Source organism: Pseudorca crassidens, chromosome 2 (assembly GCF_039906515.1).
Source record: "Pseudorca crassidens isolate mPseCra1 chromosome 2, mPseCra1.hap1, whole genome shotgun sequence".
Lineage (NCBI taxonomy): Eukaryota > Metazoa > Chordata > Mammalia > Artiodactyla > Delphinidae > Pseudorca > Pseudorca crassidens.
This window is the reverse complement of record NC_090297.1, coordinates 39,585,374-39,606,944: the sequence shown is the minus strand read 5'-3', so window position 1 is coordinate 39,606,944 and position 21,571 is coordinate 39,585,374. Positions and strand designations below refer to the sequence as shown.

Genomic DNA, 21,571 nt, shown 5'->3' with positions numbered 1-21,571 from the left:
ATGAACATTTACAAAACAGAAACTGGAAACGAACACAGACTTAGAGAACAAACTTACAGTTACGGGGGGGCGAAGAGTCAGGGGAAGCGATAGTTTGGGGAGTTGGGGATTGACATGTACACACTGCTATATTTAAAATGGATAACCAACAAGGACCTACTGTATAGCACAGGGAACTCTGCTCAATATTATGTAAAACCTAAACAGGAAAAGAATTTGAAAAAGAATAGATACATGTATATGTATAACTGAATCACTTTGCTGTACACCTGAAACTATCACAACATTGTTAATCAACTATACTCCAATATAAAATAAAAAGTTAAAAAAAAAAAAATAAGGCAGTCTGCTGGCAGAAATCCTTCTTCCTGGGGAGAGATCAGTCTTTGTTCTATTAAGGCCTTCAGCTGACTAGATGAGGCCCACCCACATTATGGAAGGCAATGTGCTTTATTCAGAATCCAGTGATTTAAATGTTAATCTCATCCATAAAAGTGCCACAGAAATATCCATTATAATGTTTAACCAAATGTCTGGGTACCATGGCTAAGCCAAGCTGACACATAAAATTAACCATCACACATGCATTTCCACACTCTGCCTCCAGAAGTTTGTAAAAAGTAGCATTTAAGTGTTCTTTAAGTGGTCTTCCCTTTAGTCTTTATTATCCTCTAATATACTTACAATATAAATCAGTTTATAGAATTAGAAAAACCTGGTTCAAGGCCAGCTCCGCAACTTCTTATCTTTGTGACTTTGAACAACTCTAAATTTTCTCTACATTACGATTTAGGAAATTGAAGCATTAATCGTCCAGGGTGATAATGCAAATTAGAACTAGTGGTTAAATTCTATTGGAATTCTTGTTCTTGTACACACTTCATTATAAATAGTGTTTTGAATTTGACAGCAATGAAACACATCTTATAGGTTTTTAAACTATATATGAGAATTTCATTTGAGAATGACAGGGGTATGTTTTATTAAGTACTATTTAATTAGTGAGATGACTACTTTTAGTTCTTGCTTTATCATAGACTTTTTTTTTTAACTGGCTGCAGCTGTGGGTTGGCTGCTGCTTTTCTTTTTAAAATTTATTTATTTTTGGCTGCATTGGGTCTTCGTTGCTGCGCGCAGGCTTTCTCTAGTTGCGGCAAGTGGGGGCTACTCTTCATTGTGGTGCGCGGGCTTCTCATTGCGGTGGCCTCTCGTTGCAGAGCACGGGCTCTAGGCGCGCGGGCTTCAGCAGTTGCAGGACGCAGGCTCAGTAGGTGTGGCTCGCAGGCTCTAGAGCGCAGGCTCAGCCGTTGTGGCCCATGGGCTTAGTTGCTCCGCGGCATGTGGGATCCTCCCGGACCAGGGCTTGAACCTGTGTCCCCTGCTCTGGCAGGGAGATTCTTAACCACTGCTCCACCAGGGAAGCCCTATCATAGACTATTGAATCACTGTTGTCCTAAATTTTTCAGTTTGCAAGCATGTATGGGTATCTTTTATTTCTTTGTTCCAGGGGTGTTCTAAGAATGATGTCAGTTACATGTATAAGATAGTGATCATTGGTGACAGGAATCTTAAGAGAACATTTAACTTACTGCCAGTTTCAGGGAAGGAGAGCCCACAGCTTCTTTTAATAGTATGTCATTTTATTAATGACTTTTGCTGAAAGAAAACTGTTTCTTCATGGAAATCCTAAAAAAAATTTTTCTGGGCTAAATTATTTCAGAATACCCTCATAAAAAACTAACTGAATAGATATTAGCTGAAAGAGTTTGAGCTTAATTTTCATACTGGATAATAATCTAATGGTTTGGAATGGAGATTTTTATCTTATAGTCCAGCTTATTTGCATTTCAGGAGGGAGTATAATGTAAATAAAGTTAGATCTGGGTTTAAGTTCCAGCTCTGCCACTTAGTAACTTGTATCTTTGGGCATATTGTTAATTTTTCCAAGTTGCAGTGCCTTTTTCATAAGGTTATTGAAGGCTTACAAGATATTCATTTAAGAAGTACCTAACTCAGCCCTAGATACGTTGAAGGAACTGAACAAATATTGGTGTCATCCATCTTTTCCTGTGTTTACATGTGGACAAATGGGAATGTCGGTGAGAAATAAGAGGGGAATCACTTCCCTATGCTCCGGAAATATATTTTTCTGGCACTAATGAGAATGATATATCTCTTCTAATACTTGTTTTAGTCATAGTTGATGGCTTATGATAGGTATGATGTTTGTTGCCTCTCTGGTTTTTTATAACTTGATCTTTTTAAAAACAGCTTACACAAGGATGCTTATAAGAGATATGTATGTGTTTGAATATATATAAATGTCACACAATGGTCTTAAAATTTGAAGAGAATAACCGTGAAGGCCATATAGTCCTTTTTGTTTCTTGGGGCAGAATTCCCCTTCCTGAACTCCTTGATTATAGATAGGTATTAGTGCTCTATGTGAATAGCTTTAGTGATTGTGCCCTTACTCCCTCTTACGACAGTCATTCTGTTTTTAGAATGCTCTATTAATTAGGCAGTTCTTCCTCATTTTGTCCTTTATTATATCCTATAATAATTCTACCTGTTGATCCATTCTACTCATAGAGATTCACAGAATAGACAAACTTTATTCCACATGTGTGCAGGAATCATGTCTTAGTCATCTTTCTATCTTCACAGAGTCTAGGATAGTAAGTACCCAGCTCAAAATAGGGGTATTATTCAATGAATAATTGAGGTTCATATTTCTAAGGCCCTTTTGTATTTTTTTCATATATAAACTTTTAAAATTTAGTCTACATTTTTTATTACTCCTGGTCAAAAATTATTTTTTTCAACTGTATTGACAAAATTAAACCAGGAATATTGATTTATGTTTATGTCTGATATCACTTATCATATAATCTAGAAATTAATATTTCTTCCAAGGATAGAATTTTAAAATTCAACATCATTTACATCTCTTTCATTCAGTTTTTCTTGCAATATACTCTATTTCTGAAGATTGAAAACATATTAACATAGTGTCTTATTTCTTACACTTTCCTTTGCAGTGTCTTTTGTACTCATTACAGGTGATTACATTTTCTGTGATATTAATAGAGTAAATGCTCTACTTCATTGGCTTATCAGACTGGACAAAAATAAGAAACATCCATCTATATACTATTTAAGAAAAAGATGTAAACATAATAATAAGGAAAAGTTAGAAATAAAAGTACAAATATATATCATCCAAGCACTGACTAAAGGAAAGCTATTGTAGCTATATCAATGGTAAACCAAAAAAATGTTAAGGGAAAAAGCATTAATAGAAATAAATGGAGTTACTTCATAACAGTAAAAGGGCTCAATTCACATAGAAGTTATAATAATTCTAAATATATATTCACATTTTCTGTGATTTTTAAACTTGCTCTATTATGTATTGCTTACATTTTTTAACTGAATGCTCTCTTTCTAATTTCATGCCATCACCAAATTTTTAAAATCATTTTTCTTGATAATCTTTTTTGGGTTTTTTTTACATCTTTATTAGAGTATAATTGCTTTACAATGGTGTGTTAGTTTCTACTTTATAACAAAGTGAATCAGTTATACATATACATATATCCCCATATCTCCTCCCTCTTGCATCTCCCTCCCTCCCACCCTCCCTATCCCACCCCTCTAGGTGGTCACAAAGCACCGAGCTGATCTCCCTGTGCTATGAGGCTGCTTCCCACTAGCTATCTACCTTACATTTGGTAGTGTATATATGTCCATGCCTCTCTCTCGCTTTGTCACAGCTTACCCTTCCCCCTCCCCATATCCTCAAGTCCATTCTGTAGTAGGTCTGTGTCTTTATTCCTGTCTTACCCCTAGGTTCTTCATGACATTTTTTTTCTTAAATTCCATATATATGTGTTACCATACGGTATTTGTCTTTCTTTATCTGACTTACTTCACTCTGTATGACAGACTCTAGGTCTATCCACCTCATTACAAATAGCTCAATTTCATTTCTTTTTATGGCTGAGTTAAATTAATGCCACATCTTCTTTATCCATTCATCCGATGATGGACACTTAGGTTGTTTCTATCTCCGGGCTATTGTAAATAGAGCTGCAATGAACATTTTGGTACATGACTCTTTTTGAATTATGGTTTTCTCAGGGTATATGCCCAGTAGTGGGATTGCTGGGTCATATGGTAGTTCTATTTGTAGCTTTTTAAGGAACCTCCATACTGTTGTCCATAGTGGCTGTACCAATTCACATTCCCACCAGCAGTGCTAGAGTGTTCCCTTTTCTCCACACCCTCTCCAGCATTTATTGTTTGTAGATGTTTTGATGATGGCCATTCTGACTGGTGTGAGATGATATCTCATTGTAGTTTTGATTTGCATTTCTCTAATGATTGATGATGTTGAGCATTCTTTCATGTGTTTGTTAGCAGTCTGTATATCTTCTTTGGAGAAATGTCTATTTAGGTCTTCTGCCCATTTTTGGATTGGGTTGTTTGTTTTTTTGATATTGACCTGCATGAGCTGCTTATAAATTTTGGAGATTAATCCTCTGTCAGTTGCTTCATTTGCAAATATTTTCTCCCATTCTGAGGGTTGTCTTTTGGTCTTGTTTATGGTTTCCTTTGCTGTGCAAAAGCTTTTAAGTTTTCATTAGGTCCCATTTGTTTATTTTTATTTCCATTTCTCTAGGAGGTGGGTCAAAAAGGATCTTGCTGTGATTTATGTCATAGAGTGTTCTGCCTATGTTATCCTCTAAGAGTTTGATAGTGTCTGGCCTTACATTTAGGTCTTTAATCCATTTTGAGCTTATTTTTGTGTATGGTGTTAGGGAGTGATCTAATCTTTGATAATCTTTGTTCAGCTGATTTCTTACATAAAGTGAATGACCACCTTATTAATACTAATCCCTACAGCAATCTGTGCTTACTGGTTCCTTTTACCATCAGTTCTCTTTATTTCTGTTCCTGTTTGACCACAGAACAAGGGTATTAGCTAGTAGTTGAGAAAGATATTTGATACTAAATTATATAAAATTACCATATGTAAGAACATCCTTACTGTGAATGACATAGTTTACAAAGCTATCTCTTTAGAATTCTATTTCTTATGCCCTTGAGTTGATCTCTCAGAAGTAAAGAACAGCCTGCCCATAGAAGGAGGAGGAGCCATGTGTTTTGATTCCAACTACCCTGCCTTTAATTTTTACTTCTTGTGGCTTGTTACTGCATTTTGGTATACACGTAATAATTCTAAATCACTTCCTTCGTAAGTAATAGGTATGTGTTAAAATGCTTAGATTTACATAGTTTTCCCAAATACTTATTTTTCAGAGTGCAGGTATAATCTTTTAGGAGTCCACATAACAATGTGTAGGCTATTACCTACTACACATCTTATTACATATCTTGACACAGTATCCATTTCTATTTATTCATTGATTCAAGAAACATCTATTGTGTTTCTAGTCTTTGATAAGCAGTATTAGTAATACTATAATAAAACTGTATTAGTTTCATTGAACAGAATAGTAAATTCTCACTAACCCTTTTGTTCCTTTCCTAAGAAATCCAGCATTTAATTCAATTCCTTTCATTGGGGGAGGGGGAGAACAATTACCACAGAAACATGGGTGTCATTTTAATTATAAAATAAATTAATGCAAATCTTTAAATTTTTCAGGATGAGAGAGACCCAGAGAAAGAAGATGAACTGGAATTGAAAAGAGGTCTTTTATATAGAGACTCTGCCTATGACAGTGACCCAGAGTATAGGTATGAGCTTGATTAATACAGTGTATAGAGATCTTCTCATAGTTAATATAAAAATAACCTGGTTTTTAATCTGCAGGATTTGTGGCAAATTTAGACTCAATATTTATTTATTTATATTTTATTTTAACTATGTAAAATCCTATTATAGTATTTTAATGTTTGCCTTACTGAAAATTTTCAGTGAAATCAAATATAGTCAATTAATGGTGGTGCCTTTCATCCTACTTAAGATTTCTAGTGTATTTGGCTGCCTTGCAAATCCACATACTCAGGACTTAGTTCAGGATGTATTTATTCTCATCCTGAATAAATGAGGAAACAACAGGTTTCAAAATTTAGATCATGAGAGCTTCACTGGTGGCGCAGTGGTTGAGAGTCCGCCTGCCGATGCAGGGGACACGGGTTCGTGCCCCGGTCCGGGAAGATCCCACATGCCTCGGAGCGGCTGGGCCCGTGAGCCATGGCCACTGAGCCTGCGCGTCCGGAACCTGTGCTCCGCAACGGGAGAGGCCACAACAGTGAGAGGCCCGCGTACCGCAAAAAAAAAAAATTTAGATCATGAGTAAGCCTTTTTTATTTTTTTTATTTTTCTCTTATGTTAATAAGAGAAATTCAGTTCTTCTAGCCTAAAATTTCAGAAATGTTAGTAATAATACAGTTTTTGCAAAATTATACTAGCAAATCTCATGAAGGCTTTTGAAAACTTTATGTTAATTGCCATTAAGTGTGGTATTAAAAACTGAATGTAAATTGTGAGTTTATATAACTAAAGTTTCTCTAAGGCCTTTGATGCTATGCCACTGATTACTATATGGCTTCCACCTTCCTGAGTTTCCTGAAAAACAAATGTAAGAAAAAAGTTCCAGATAATGGAATATGTTTTATTGCTATAACTGGTGTTTTGGACTAAAATCTCTGATATTTGCCCTGGGAAGCTAGGCTAGGCATTCCATAAACATGTGAGGACTTTTCCTTTTGTCCCTTACACAGAGTATAAGTCTGAGCTCCTGTCCAAAGTTACTGCTTCCCATCCTTGAGGAAACCTAGGTGTCTCATGAAGGAAAGTAGTGTATTTTATATGAGTTTGAAGAAAAAGCAATTCAAATGGGAAAAGGAAGGGCCAAGAAAGTGCATACCTTGATGAAGAATTTGTACCGTTTATTGTTGTTACTTAAACTTCTAATTCTTAGATTTCCGGTATATGCATTAGCATCCCAATTTTGCGTTCTGTATCCACGTAATTAATTCTAATTGAGGTAAGGAGTGAGTAGGGTTGATAAAGCAAAGGGTCTGATTTTCAAACTCCTATATGTATAATATGCTTCTTAAAAATATAGATTTCTACTTTCTACCTCCATAGATTCTGGTTCCTAACACACAGAGGTGTGACCTAGAAATCTGCATTTTAAAAAGTATCATGAATGATTCTAGTGAAGGTAAGATAAGGACCATATTTTGAAAAACATTGGTTTCTATTTAAAGTTTGCCATAAACCTTAGTATTGGTTCTTTTTCCCGTTCACCAAGCAATGTTAATGGCTAAGCTTTTGGTCACCTGAGACTGTTTCAGTACCTCTCAAGTGAGAGGGTTAAGCAGAGCATCAGGAAAGTTCTGCTCACACATTTCTGAGATTACTTTATATTCCTTGCTGCTTCTCTTGGACCAGTAGGACATACTTGGACCAATAGGACACAGTGGTCAGTGCCTCAAGACATTTTATAAGAGTATCTTTGATATTAGCTCCAGAAGCTACCGAACTGATCAGGGTATTATTTTAGTTTTATCCCCAAGTCATATTATATAGTAGGCCAAGAAGTCACCCCATTCTACTTTCCATCTCACAGATGAGAGAACCCACACTCACAGTAGTCACCCACTTGCTTGCCTTAAGGCTTCCATCAGCAGAAATCAAGAGGGAACTTGAGATCTTGGCTAAAAATTACCCCTCTGCAGACATCCATTGACACAGGGGTCAAGAGGAAGTCTGCATGGACCTCTGGAAGGGCTGAGTGAGGAGCTCAGCAAATCCTCTCCTCCGAAAGCAACAAAATTGAACAGAATTGTCAAAAACAACAATTTAAGGACTCTGGAAATTGACCAAAGGAATATAACAAATTGAGGAGCGTTTATCAAGAAAATCTACTGAAGCTCCATGAGAGCAGTAGGAGTCTGTGGCATTTTGCCTGGAGCTCCAGTCCCTACCCCCCACCCCCCAGCTCCTCAGCACAAAAGTCTACTGGGGCAGTCACGCCAAAAGACAGGCAGCTCTGCTGCCAGAGGGGACTGACTTTATATGGCGCATAGCATAGGAAATTTCATGTGTGGGGGGATTACTGGAAACAATAATGATCCCACTGGCAAACAATAAGGGAGGGCTTGAGGTCTTACTGCTTACTGGGGCAGCCAACAAAAATCCAAGGACAAGATAGCCACAGTTGTCCTTGATAAAGTTCTACGTATCCCTGGTAGTCTAGAACATTATGTGTATGTATAAGGCTGTAAACATGTTCAGGAGAGACCAGAGAGCGTGTGAGGGAGTCACTACTCCATGGCTGAATGTGAGGCCTTATGAAGGCAGAAAGCAAGTTCCAGGGCAGATTTATCAACCAGATAAACTTTGAATGTATTCCTTAAGCCACACATAGGTCCACTGGCAAAAGATGGAAACGTTATAGGATTATTGACTCAGACCAATCATTTGTTGGTCATCAAGCTATGTTGACGCAGGGGCAACCCCTAGGAGGCCAGGCTTAAAAATAGAAACAATAATTGAAAAAAATAAAAATAAAAATGAAGAGACACCAGCAGCTACACAGTGCAAAGGAAACAGACTTTACAGCATAGATCCTAAACAAAGAATCCAATACAACTTGGTAACGAGTGAGAACCCAGAGTTGCTACAATTTTTATCTAAATTGTTGTTTTCAACAAAAAATTATGAGACATGCAAAGAAACAGTAAAGTGTGATCCATACACATGAAAAATGAGTTACTAGAAACCTCCTGAGGCAGCCCTGGGGATGCAACAGCTATGTTTAAAGAACTAAAGAGACATATAATGACAGTCAAATAGAGAATATTCATGAAGAGATAGAAATTATTTTCTTTCATATTTTTCCCAGGAAAAACTATGCCCAGGACTCAATCCTTTATCTTATGATCTAGATATACATTGTGGCTATCAGCCATGGAGTACAGCAGATGTTCCATCTTTTCTGCAGGAAGAGCAGAACGGCAAATTAGAGTGCTTGTTATTTCATCTTCCAGGCATCAGCCTATCCGTGCTAGCTGTCCTGTGTTTTCCATCACCTTTGAGAATGAAATTCACTTGAAAGAAATCTCTTATCAAGGAGTTATTAAGTGACCTTTTACGTCCAATAATTTAAGATTTGAGAGCTGGATTGGGGAAAGAATTTACTACCCATGAAGACGTCCTTTTCAACTTTCATATTGCCTATGTTTCAGAAAATTTTAGGCATTTGCTATGGTAGCCTTGCCAGTTTCCAGGGCCCTGGGATGCTCTTTCTCCTTTTAGTACCTTCTATATATTTTTCAAATTTCTTCAGTTTTCAGGATGTTGAAATTTCTCCATACTGTAGTACACTTCTGGCCTCATTATTCAATTTGATCATTAGTCCTAACTGAAGACCAGGCATGAGGTGATGCTTCCTGTAGATGGGAGTTGGCCACAAAAAGAGAGGGGAAGATAAAAATAATTTTAATTTCATGTTTAGAACATGACTTGGCCTTTTATGACTATTACCCCAGATTTTTAGCCATGTTGTTCTTTTATGGAACTAGCTATTGATATAAACTGTTTTCTATTGTGCATGTTTTGCAGGTTATTAACAGTAAGAATATGCTCAATATAAATGCTTTAATTATGAAATTGTTTATAACAGAATCTCAAACTAAGTAATTTAAACTTTGACTATATATTTTTCAATAACACAGATTGACTATAGTTTTCATTTCCTGCCCATTGCTCACTATCTGATTAACTTGGTGAATTTACCAAGATGTCTTTAGTACTAATAAATGTAAGAAAAAAAGTCTAAATAATATATAGACTTAAAGTCTCTTGAATAACTAAGAATAAGCTTTCAGTTTTAAGTGAGAAAATGTTGCTCAAATCTAATTTGAATTCTTTGGATTTTGTGTTATCTGGTATTTTTATTGATATTTCAGACTAATTTGTGCCTTGGTTCTGTTACAGTATGATGTCTGGAATAACCAGTCTTCTTGTTTATCTAGTGAATGCTTACTCATTCTTTAGGACTAAATTCAAGTTATTCCCTCTTCTGAGATACCTTTTATGACCTCAGCAAACTGTTAGTCATTTTCTCCTTTATCCTGCCACTTCCTCTCACATATATAATTTCAATTAGCAATATTTATCTCACAGTGATCGTTTCATTATGTCTGTTTTGCCCCCTTCTGTTAAGTGTGAGGCACAGAGGTTTTGCTTACCTTTGTTTTTTGACTGCCCATCAAGGTCTCTGACATGTACTAGGAGCTCAATTTTTAAAAAAAAACAGTTCAGATATTAAAATTGGGTCTTTTATTAATAATGATCAGTTGAATTTGCTGAAACTCTTTATTATTAAATATCACGTATTATGGTTGTGATATTTAGTAACATCTCTAGATAAGGAATCAACAGTGGAATTAATCCTGATGAAAGCTGTTAGAACTTATTTGTTGTCAGTGGCTCATTTCTGCACATCCTTACTCAGAGAAGGGAAGTAAATCACGTATAAGTAACCCGTCTTCAGTATATTCATTTGAATAGACTTCTGTTAATGTTTACTGTATAGTTTCTGTGAATAATAAAAGAAGATAAATGGCAACATGCAATTTTTTTCCCGAAGCTTTTAAAATTTTATAGAAAAGCCACTAATTTAGTGCTTTCTAAAGGTAGTTCCTAGACCAGCAGCATCAGCATGACCCTGGTACTTGTTAGAAATCCAGATTCTTGGACCCCATCTCAGACATCCTCAATTAGTGACTCTGGGGGTGAGGCTCAGTAATGCGAGTTGTAATAAGCCCTCCAGATGACTCTGATGTGTGTTAAAGTTTGAGAATTACTGCTATAATTTATCAGTAAATTTTGATGTCTTTAATGACATTTTATCTTTGTGTGGTATATTTAAAGATACAGAATGCTTTACAGATTTTATTAGACCACAATTTAGTCTCTCCCTATCATCTATTCTGAACTCCAAGATTTTGAGTATTTTCCTTCCTACATTCCATCCATCCATCCATCAGTCTATCCATCATCCATCCATTCAATGTCTATAGAGCATACATCACATCCTCAGTACTATTCTACATGTTTTGTCAAAGTTGTGCTTGATAGGAACCTTTATAGAGTATTATGGGAAGAAATTCTTCTCTTATATTAGGTCTTTATATTGAATCTTAGATCACAAGTTTAAAGTATAGAATATGCATCATCATCTTTTAATGTCATTTTCAACTCTGGTTATATGAGTACAAATGGCAAATGGCCAATTTTTTTATTCTCATGACCTTCCAGTTATTTATTAGAATTAATATTATTTGCATGGCATATCCATCTTACCGTCTGACCTTCGTTTTCATGTATATAACCTTATAGATATTTTATCTGAAAACTATGTGTCAAGTAGTATGTACTTGGTCTTCATTTCGTACTGATATAGAAAACACTGTCAGGGTTTCAAGTGAGTTTAACCTTCTGTAAGCAAAATACTAGTATCCTAGTCCATGTTAAGCTGCCTGCGACCTTTCTCTTCTCTGTATATATGCTAGGCCTTAAAAAATAAATTTATAATTTATACCTTAGCAACATTTAAGATTTGAAAGTGCTCGGTTCTCAGGTATTATCCTGGTCTCTGGGTTTTTTTGTCTTTTTTTTCTTAATAGTTTTGTCATTATTAAATAGAGGGCCCCCTATTCAAGTAGCAAGAGTAAATTGCCAAAAAATGTACTGCATTTAATAAAATAGCAATTTTATCCCTGCTTTAAAGATAACCATTTTACGTTATATAGCACTAATTCAGTGTTTTGTAGAGGAGGAACTTTGAATGCTTTGAATGAATGAATGCTGGAGATACTCATGGTAAAATACAGAAGTGTAGTCTTTAAAAGCCTATTACTATAATAAGACTTTTTAAGTGTCGCTTACACATTGTAAACTTATTAATATTCCCAATAATGGAAAATCAGAACTGACTCAATATGTTCACAGTTTATTAGTTAGATAGCCAAATACTTCCATGTCTAGAAGTAAATGTTGCTTTTAAGATTCTGCTACTCTTTGTTTGCACCTGTCCATGCGTATTAGAACCTGTTCTGCAAACACCTCTGTTTTGCAAACACCTCTGTTTCGCAGTTCAGACTTCTAGGATGAGCCAATTCCCAAATTCTCTCCGGAGAACTACAGTACTGTTTACTAAATTGAAAATTTTGCAATTTTAAATAGAAATAAACTTCCTGTCAAAATTTGCAAGATTTTAAAAGCATCAGGATGTCTGTTTTGGCCACTTTAGCTCTTTTTTACAGACCCTTATCAGGTTCACAGTTGCTCCTAAAATTATTTCTGAATTTTATTTATTCACTTATTCATTCATATGATAATTTATGATAGGGATTAGGAATTTGATTTACAATCTCAGAAAAACCTACACAATGATTTTTAAAGTTAGCAGCCCTACTATTACTTACCTTTCTGAGATTTGGGTAGTAGCTTAATAAAAATTCAAATTTCTGTTGACTAGGTTTATTGTGGTAGAACTAGCCCAGCAAAATATAGAGTTCAGAAAAGAACATTATCATCTGACCATCAGTATGCAGTAAAGTTGATGACTGTGGACAACAGGGAGATTAAGGACAGATCTGTGTTTTGTGAAATATTAATTAGTGCATGACTTGACATAAAACAAAAAAAGCAACAAATAAACCAAATACAGCTAAACAAACAAAACACAACATGTGGCACTCCTGAAGTAGTATGCGGGAGCAGAGGCAAATGTGGGGACTTAGGCTGGTAGATATACTTGCAGAGGTACAAAGTACATGCAGAAGAAGTTCTATTAATGTATTTGTGTGTGTGATTTCTCTATCACTTGACTCGAATTGTCCAAAAAAACTGTTTTGAGTGACTGTTTCAGCAGGAGTTAGGCTTGGTGAGAAATTGTATGAAAGACATTGTATTCAGTTGGTTAGACTATTTCTTAAGCAAAGCTAATGAAAGGTGGAAACTATGGCAAGCTCTAAGAATAACACAGCCACTTTGTGCCTTTTTTTGTGACCACTTTTACTGAGTTCAGGTGGTAGATTGACTTCAGGTGAAACAGCAAATTCTTTTTACAGATATCCAGCTCCCAGAGTTGCTATTTCACAATTCACAAGTAACATCATGGGACTGATAAGTCAGGGAGGAAATTGTTTGTTTTGTGTGGAGTGAGATTCCAAATATATGAAGTCAATATTTGTAATTTAATAGCAAGGACATACAGTTTTATATGGCATAATCTCTAACATGCCTGAGAGGTCTTATCTATAACAAGTACTTAATTTATTAAAGTGAGTTCATTATTTGTTTAAAAAATAAAATAAACTCAGTCTTTTTAAAAGTCAATGTTTTATTTCTAGCAAATTAAAGAAAAGCACTATCAAGCCTTCAGAAAGAGTTGCCTTTTCTTCTCTATTCCCATTACAATGAGCCTAGTCCTGGTCTATTTTATAGCTTCCATCTGTTCTCTCTCTTTTTTCTTCAACACCCTCAAAATAACAGTATTTCTCTATCGCTTCAAATACAGACTCTTCCACCTTGTTTTCCGTTTTCTAAAAGTGATTCATATTCTGTCGAATTTTCTACTCCTCCTTGAGGACAATAGCATGCCACAGTGGAAAGGACATTAGAGCCACAGAAATGGTATCCTTTTCCATTCTGCCGCTTACTACCTAAAGAGGCTTAGGCAAGTCACTTGACTTCACTGAGTCTCAGTTTCCACAGTTACCAACTTCAGAGGGTTGTAAGATTTTTTATAAATATGTATAAATATATATAAAGTACCTAGTAGTTCAATGCCTTATATTTAATAACTTTTGTGTGCCAGGTAAGCACTGTACTATGCACTTTACATATATTCTCTTTGATTTTTACAACAATACTGCAAAAATACAGTAAAGGAAGCTGAGACCCTGGACAATTGAATAAATCGCCCAGGTTCCCACAGCTTACAAAGACGGAGCTGGAATTCAGTTCCAGGTCTGCCTGACTTTAGAGGCCAAGCACTCTCACAACTGGCCATGCCATACCATCTGTGCCCTGCTTTTACCTTGCCGCACCTCCCTCTCTTCTCAGAATTTCTTTTTAACTCTCACATACCATTTTCATTTTATTGTTTTGTAATTGTTGCATGCAAATAGTGTCACTCTTTGAAGGCATAAGCCTTGTCACATTTTATATCTCAAAGCCCAAACAGAGTACCACACACCTATAAAGTACTTAGTAAATATTTGATTTATATAGTACTACCTCTCATTTTGTTGCCTCATTGTTTTAATCTTTTATGTCCTTTTTTATAGTTCATTTCAGCAGCCACGTGGCACTCTCCATTTGGATGATGGCGAATACTGGTCCAACAGGGCAGCCTCTTATAAAGGAAAATCCTACCGACCCATCTTTGAGAGCAGCATGGACAAGATGTACAGGAGCTTATACAAAAAGGCCTGTAGTTCTGTTTCTCATACACAGGAAGGCTGCTGAGACCAGTGGTGATAAACTGTATGAGTGTCCTTGTCAACTTCTCAATGAAAACGTTTGATGTGATCAGTATCTGTATTCCTTTTCTTTTAAACAGGTGGTTCTAATTGAGTACAGTAGTTAGACCTGAATAAGTTTATTACTTCAAATGATAAATTATCATGGACAAACCTTTTTCCAATCACAGTAAAGAATGCTATATTCTAAAAGTCAAAGCTGTGCAACACAATTACAACCTCCATTCTGATTCTGAGAAGGCTGTTCTGTCACATCTCTCTCATATCACCAGCTACAAATCCAAAAACGGATTCTCTCTAGAAATGTTCTTCTGCCTTAATCACCTTGTAATTTTCTTTTCACCTATTTGACTGGTTATCTTGTCTAAGATTTAATTATTATTATTAACTCCCTTTTCTTGGTCATGAGCAAAAAGGTATACTGTACGAAGATGAATTTCCCAGGAGTTTAAACCCTGTTTTAACTAGTATTTTCTACTGTTTGCTCCCTCAGAAAAGGCTATTGATATGTCTTAGCTCCTAAGATACAGCTTTCTTTTTAAAGTTTCTATAATCATTCACTCCGTCTTCTCTAAAAGAACTACCTAAGTTACTTAAAATGCTTAACAGTTAGCTAGAAACAGGAATGGCCATGGGTGATCCACAATGTGCATGACTGATTTTTAAAGACAGAATTTTTTGCATGATTTTCTTCTAGAGCCATATCTTTGGTGCATCCAGAATCAGAAAATAGCCTTTGTTAATAAGCCTGTAGAGACTCAGAAAGAATAAGGGACTTATATTGTAATTCCATCTCTTTAGAGTTTTCATAGGTATCAAATAGCCCAAGAAAGTAGCATCCTTACTTTAAAGGACACTTGGAACCATAAAGTGGAGGAAAATATTAGAGCGTAACTCTTTGTACTAGAAAGTTGTTAGTTGAGAAAATTAGCTTCTCCCCCACGCCCCAAACACACCTATGAGGCCAGTGAGGCTTTGAAGATATGAAGAAATCAGTTACCTTGTATTCACCAGAGTGAGCGGAAGAAAAGCAGAGAATAGGACATGGTAAACTTGGCTTATAAACTTAAAGAGTTGACTACAAGGTAATGTTTTCTCATTGACTCCATCTTTGGTTAATTTTATAGTTATGATCTTAAAAGAAAAAACTTGAGTTAAACTCTATTTAAATTGGAATCAGCATGTAAAATTGGGTGATTTATTTTTGTAATAGGAGAAAATACATAATACTTGTTATCCAGTAATAAGACTTTTTTACTTTGTGTTTGAGTGTTTTATCTGTGGCAATCTGCAAGGTATTGGCAAGCACATCAGAGATAGGAGCCAGGTGTCCTAGGCTTTAGATCTCTGGTCCTTAGTTTCCTCAGTTATCAAATGGAGAGAATGGAGTAGGTCAGCATTTCCTGAACCATGTTCTGTAGACCACTGTTCTAGGAGATGGCTATAGGAAATATAAGTATTTCATTGGTCATGTAAGTTTAGGAAAAATCTATGCACTATATTCACACCCCTCAAACTTAGAGAGTCGTGCGTATGATAACAGGAGTGAAAGGGGGTCTACTGATGCTGAGAAAACAGTGGTAAACTGGAGCTGTCCGGGCAAACTACATGTGGTCATCTTAGTCATAGTAAACAGTAGCATGTTAGAGGCTCTAAGAAATCCTGGCATAAATATGTTTTGCTCTAACGTCTAGAAGAAAGTCTGACACATAGTTGGTGCTCATTAAATATTTATTGAATTAACCCAGAATTTCCTAAACTAAATTGAGTGTGTAACAATATTTGTTGTTATGGTTATCTTTCCCCTCCCATTCTGCTCCCCCAACTCCCCGTACTTCCTCTGAAATGCCATCTGCAGGTACATGTGGGCACAGTCAGGGAAATACTGGACTACACAATCACTGAGCTACCCTCTGGCTATAAGTTGTATGTTGATGTTTTGTATAAGCTTTTGAAGGTCAACATTGAATGATGGTTTTTAAAAAAAATCATATGTTCAACGAAACTTAGTATTTTTTCCCCTTTGGTAGAAACAAATGAAAAATTCCTCCCTTTAAAAGTTGCTTCTGGTGAAAAGAACAAATATGAACTTTAAAGAAAATATTTGCTCTCATAGAAAATCTCCTGAGTGAATAAGTATCACAAAAATTACTTATTGTACCTATATTTGCCATTGTCATACAAAGGCCACCAAAAAAATGGGTCTCCAAGGGGAACTTTAGAAAGTGTTAATTTGAAAGACATTTTCCTATGGATTAAATTTGACATCTCTGTGAAGGATCGGATGTAAATTTCCACATATGTAGCATCTTTGCTAAGTGTCTATTTCCATTCCCTAGGGGAAAGAGTGGTTTTTGTTGCTATCCTTAACTATTACTGTGAATTCTTATGTTGTATTATCTTTTAAGAGTAAAACCTTTAAGTACTAATAGTTGCCTTTTCTCATTGAAAGAATCAGAAAGGTGCAGTAGTTTTTTCTCTTAATCTTTTTTTAATATCCCCTAAAATCTAGTAATAGTTACTAGGCTTAATATGAAAGATAAATAGGTCTGTCCTTTTCTTTTTAATGTAACTTTTCCTTTAAGTTAAAAAAAAAAAAGAACCCGGGAACTTTAGGAAGGAAAATGTTAATTCAACTAAGAAAAAAGATGAATCATTGGACTGAGACTGAGTTCTCCCTGGTTTCACTACTAGTTGTATAACTTTGTTTAAATCATTTATCCTTCTTGGAGCTCAGTTTTCTTACCTGTAAGGTGAGGAAGGGGTTAATTTAGAATGACCTTTTAATGTTCCAACATTTTTCTAGTTCTATAATTGATCAATATAGAAGATTAGGAAGTTCTAGGCAGCAGAGTTGTGTCGTGATTTCAAAGATAAAGCCCTTGATTAAAAATCTGGACCAAATGGAGAATTCTCATTATTGTGTTCATTTTCTAATAATAGGTTTTTTGAGATAGTTAATATACTACAAAATTCACCCTTTAAAAGTATACAGTTGAGTGGTTTTTAGTATATTCACAGAGTTGTGCAACTGTAACCACTAGCTGTGTATAAAATATTTCATCACTCCAGAAGGAAATCCAGTACCCATTAGCAATCACTCCTCATTCCCTTCTCCCCTCAGCTCCTGGCAACCACTAATCTACTTTCTGTTTCTATGCTTATTCTGAACATTTCATATAAGTGGGATTATATAATATGTGACTTTTGTGTCTGGCTTCTTTCACGTAGCATAAGGTTTTCGGAACTCATCCCTGTTGTAACATGTATCAGTACTTCATTTCTTTTTATTACTAAAAAATAATCCATTGTATGGATATATCACATTTTATTAATCCATTCAGTTGGTGGGCATTTCATTGTTCCCACTTTGGGGATATTATGAAAAATGCTGGTACTATTAACATTTGTGAACTTTGTGAAGACATATCTTTTTATTTCTCTTGAGTATACGCTTAGGAGTGGAATTGTTGGATCATATGGAAACTCTATGTTTAACATTTTGAAGAACTGCCAAACTGTTTTCCAAAGTGACTCCACCATTTTACAATTATTATGTTTATTTTTATCTTACCTTAGGAACTTAGGCTAGTTACACATTCAAGCACTCATTCACCCATTTATCACATATTTATTGAGCACTGTGTTAGATATAGAGTATAAAATTTTTTAATGTATCTTTCCACAAGCATGCAGATTCTATTGAGAGAGACAAATAACAGTGTATTTCAACATTTACAGTGGTTTGGTAACTTCTATGATACAAGAATGCAAGAATGAGGATAGGGCATGGTAGCTTGATGCAACAGAACCTGCAAAAGTGGGAAAATGGGAGAGAGCATGATTGTTCAGGAAGCTCCAAGTGCTTTAGCTGGAGATTATGTGCAAGGTTGCAAACGCTTTGGTGGGACAGTTAAGAGGACCGCAAAGTGAACAACAGGCCTGGAGCAGCATTAGATGTGGTAACTTTTGAGCTGGACATTGAAAGATGGGAAGGACTTTTGTGTATAGGAAACCAAGATGGAATAAACTCAATATTGATCAGCTTTTATGAGGGTGGAGGTGGGATTGAGGAAAATGTCCAGTAATCAGTTAAAGATCTAGAACTTGGGAGAACTCAAGAATACAAAATGGATTTTTGAAGTCAGATCAAAATAATGAATTCAGATCAAAATAAACAAAAGCTCTATGTTGTTCATGTCCTAATTTGTATGTGACCATAATAGGTGCCCTGAGAGTAGTGGAACCCAAGTAATTGTACTTTTTACTTATTACTGAGGCCATTGTGGTAGTGAGTTAGTTTGAGGGCCCCCTTTTAGAAATTAAGAAAGATATTCTCCTCCCAATCCCAGATTATCTAACTAGCTAGAAATTTATGTACAAAATGAGGAGGTAAGAGGGAAAAGCAAACTTTCTGTTATTGAGTTACGAGAGTATTATTTATCTCTGAATGATGTACTTTGAGTTTAGTTATATGAAATTCCTTAGACAGCCAGAATTTGTGACTATTCACCCATTTAACAAATATTATTGAAGGTCTACTCAGTTTCAGGCAATCTGCAAGGCACTGACTGACATCTAGAGATAAACATAAACCTAGTTCCTGACCCTAGTTTGTGGGAGGAGACTGACATTTACTTATTAACGGTGAGAGAAGTACTATAATAGATAGAAATGCTATAAGGTTTGCAAATATTTTCTCCTATTCCATTGGTTGTCTTTTCATTCTGTTGATTGTTTTCTTTGCTGTGCAGAACCTTTTTAATTTGATGTAGTTCCACTTTGTCTATTTTTGCTTTTGTTACCTTTGCTTTTAGTGTCATATCCAAGAAGTCATTGCCAAGACCAATGTCAAGAAGATGTACCCCTATATTTTCTATAGGAGTTTTACAGTTTCAGGTCTTATGTTTAAATCTTTAATCCACGTTGACTTGATTTTTATATATGGTATAAGGTAAGGGTCCAATTTCTTTTTTTATCTTTTTTTTGCATGTTGATACTACAATTTTCCAAACACCACTTGTTGAAGAGACAATTTTTCCCCATTGTATGTTCTTGGCACCCTTGTCAAAGATCAGTTGACTGTATGTTTTACTTTATTTCTGGGCTCTCTGTTCTGTTCCATTGCTATTTGTCTGTCTTTATGCCAGTACCATACTGTTTTAATTACTATGGGTTTGTAATTTAGTTTGAAATCAGGACTGTGATGCCTCCAGCTTTTTTGTTCTTTCTTAAGATCACTTTGGTTATTCTGAGTCTTTTGTGGTTCTATATGATTTTATGATTGTTTTTTCTATTTCTATAAAAAATGTCATTGGATTTTGATGGGCATAACAATGAATCTGTATATCACTTTGGGTAGTGGACATTTTAACAAGCCACATGGTAACCACAAAAAAAAAACCCAAAAACTTAAAGAAGATACACAAAATAAAAAAAGAAAGGAATCAAAGAATGTCACTGTAAAAAAATCAACAAAGCACAAAGGAAGACAGCAAGAGAGGAATAGAGGAACAAAGTAAATATAAAACAGAAAACAACAAAATGGCAAAAGTAAGTCCTTTCCTATCAATGATTACCTTAAACATAAATTAATTAAACTCTCCAGTCAAAAGACATAGAGTAGCTGAATGAATAATAAAACAAGATCCAACTATATGCTGTCTACAGGAAACTCACTTTATATTTAAGAACACACATAGACTAAAAATGAAGGAATGGAAAAACACTATTCCATGCAAATAGTAAACAAGAGAGCATAGGTGCCTATATTAATTTCAGAAAAAATAGACTTTAAGTGTCAGAAGCATCACTACATTTCTGTTGCAGTATAAGTTTAAATAAGTTTAGCTTTCTGAGTTTATGACATAGTTCAGAAATAAGGTGAGAGAAAATCTTTAATGACTTTGAATATATGTAATAGAATTGAGATTAAGTGTATCCTATTAGAGGCTTACTTTTATCAGTGAAAGTCATTTTTCACTGGAGTTTTTGTGTGTTTGTTTTTTTAGTAAAATTAGTGATATAAGCAAATAAAATGATGAAGGATTTATGTATATATGTTTTCAGAAAGTTCTATTTCTAGGGCATTGACAACAACATTGAACAGTAGAAAAAGCACTTTCTTCACAACTTTTCTGAACCTTATTTTTTTTACCTGTGAAAAAGGATATTAATAAACACTGCCCCTCCGTTTCTCATAGAGTATTAAGATTAAATAGGAAAGTAAATGTGGACATTTTTCTACATATATTAGGCACTATCCTAATTACTTTTTGGAAGTGATCTGGGAAAAGAAATTTGCAGTTTGAAAAATATTCCATCTGGCATAATAGCAATACTGTTGTTTGTAGAGTTGAACAGACCTCATATTTCTTTCTCTGTTTCCTTGTCACCTCTGTGTTACTTAACGTTTCTGAACTTGTTTTCTCACTTGTAAAATGGAAGCTATTTTCATAGGTTTCTTGTGATCATTTAAAGAGTTAATGCATGTGGAACATGTTGTACAATGTATGGTGCTCGATAAAGGGTAACTGTAATAACTGAAATTCCAAGTCAATATAGAGTGATATTCTGAAAGATCTTGAGGATCTGATAGGAGGAAAAAAATGGAATAAATGTAAAAATTTTTTCAAAATTATTTTAAGACACAAGACCAAATAATTCAGATTTTTTTGGTATGGCTCTTAAATTTACTAGTTATTTAGTTTAGGTAGGTTGTATAGTATTATGAGAAGAGTCATATACCTGGGTTTGTATTCTATACTGTGGTGCTGTCTGGAGATATCAGACCTTAATTTTACTATTTATAAAATGAGAATGATACCTACCTAGGTTGGTTACTATGAAGAACATATTAGGTAAATGATGCAAAGTGACTAGCATTGTACCTGAAAAATAGTAGATGCTTAAAATTGATTTAATACCCTTTCCCTTTCATTAGTTTCATCATTTTGTGCATAAATCCACGCAGGCATAGACAGCTACCTTAGCATCATTATTTTTACTATAATATTTAAAATCCTGTTAA

The 21,571-nt window shown here is 35.1% G+C and overlaps 1 protein-coding gene across 2 annotated transcripts in view; it reads left to right on the top strand.

The window, feature by feature from the left end:
- Nucleotides 1–21,089, top strand: part of SPATA6 (spermatogenesis associated 6) — a 157,810-nt gene extending 136,721 nt beyond the window's left edge. For both annotated transcript variants that reach the window (XM_067726066.1, XM_067726065.1), the window contains exons 12-13: nt 5,675–5,766; nt 14,347–21,089. In XM_067726066.1, the coding sequence (XP_067582167.1) occupies nt 5,675–5,766; nt 14,347–14,527 (273 nt within the window). In that variant the 3' untranslated portion in view covers nt 14,528–21,089. The remainder of the gene's footprint in view (nt 1–5,674; nt 5,767–14,346) is intronic.
- Nucleotides 21,090–21,571: the final 482 nt, after the last annotated feature.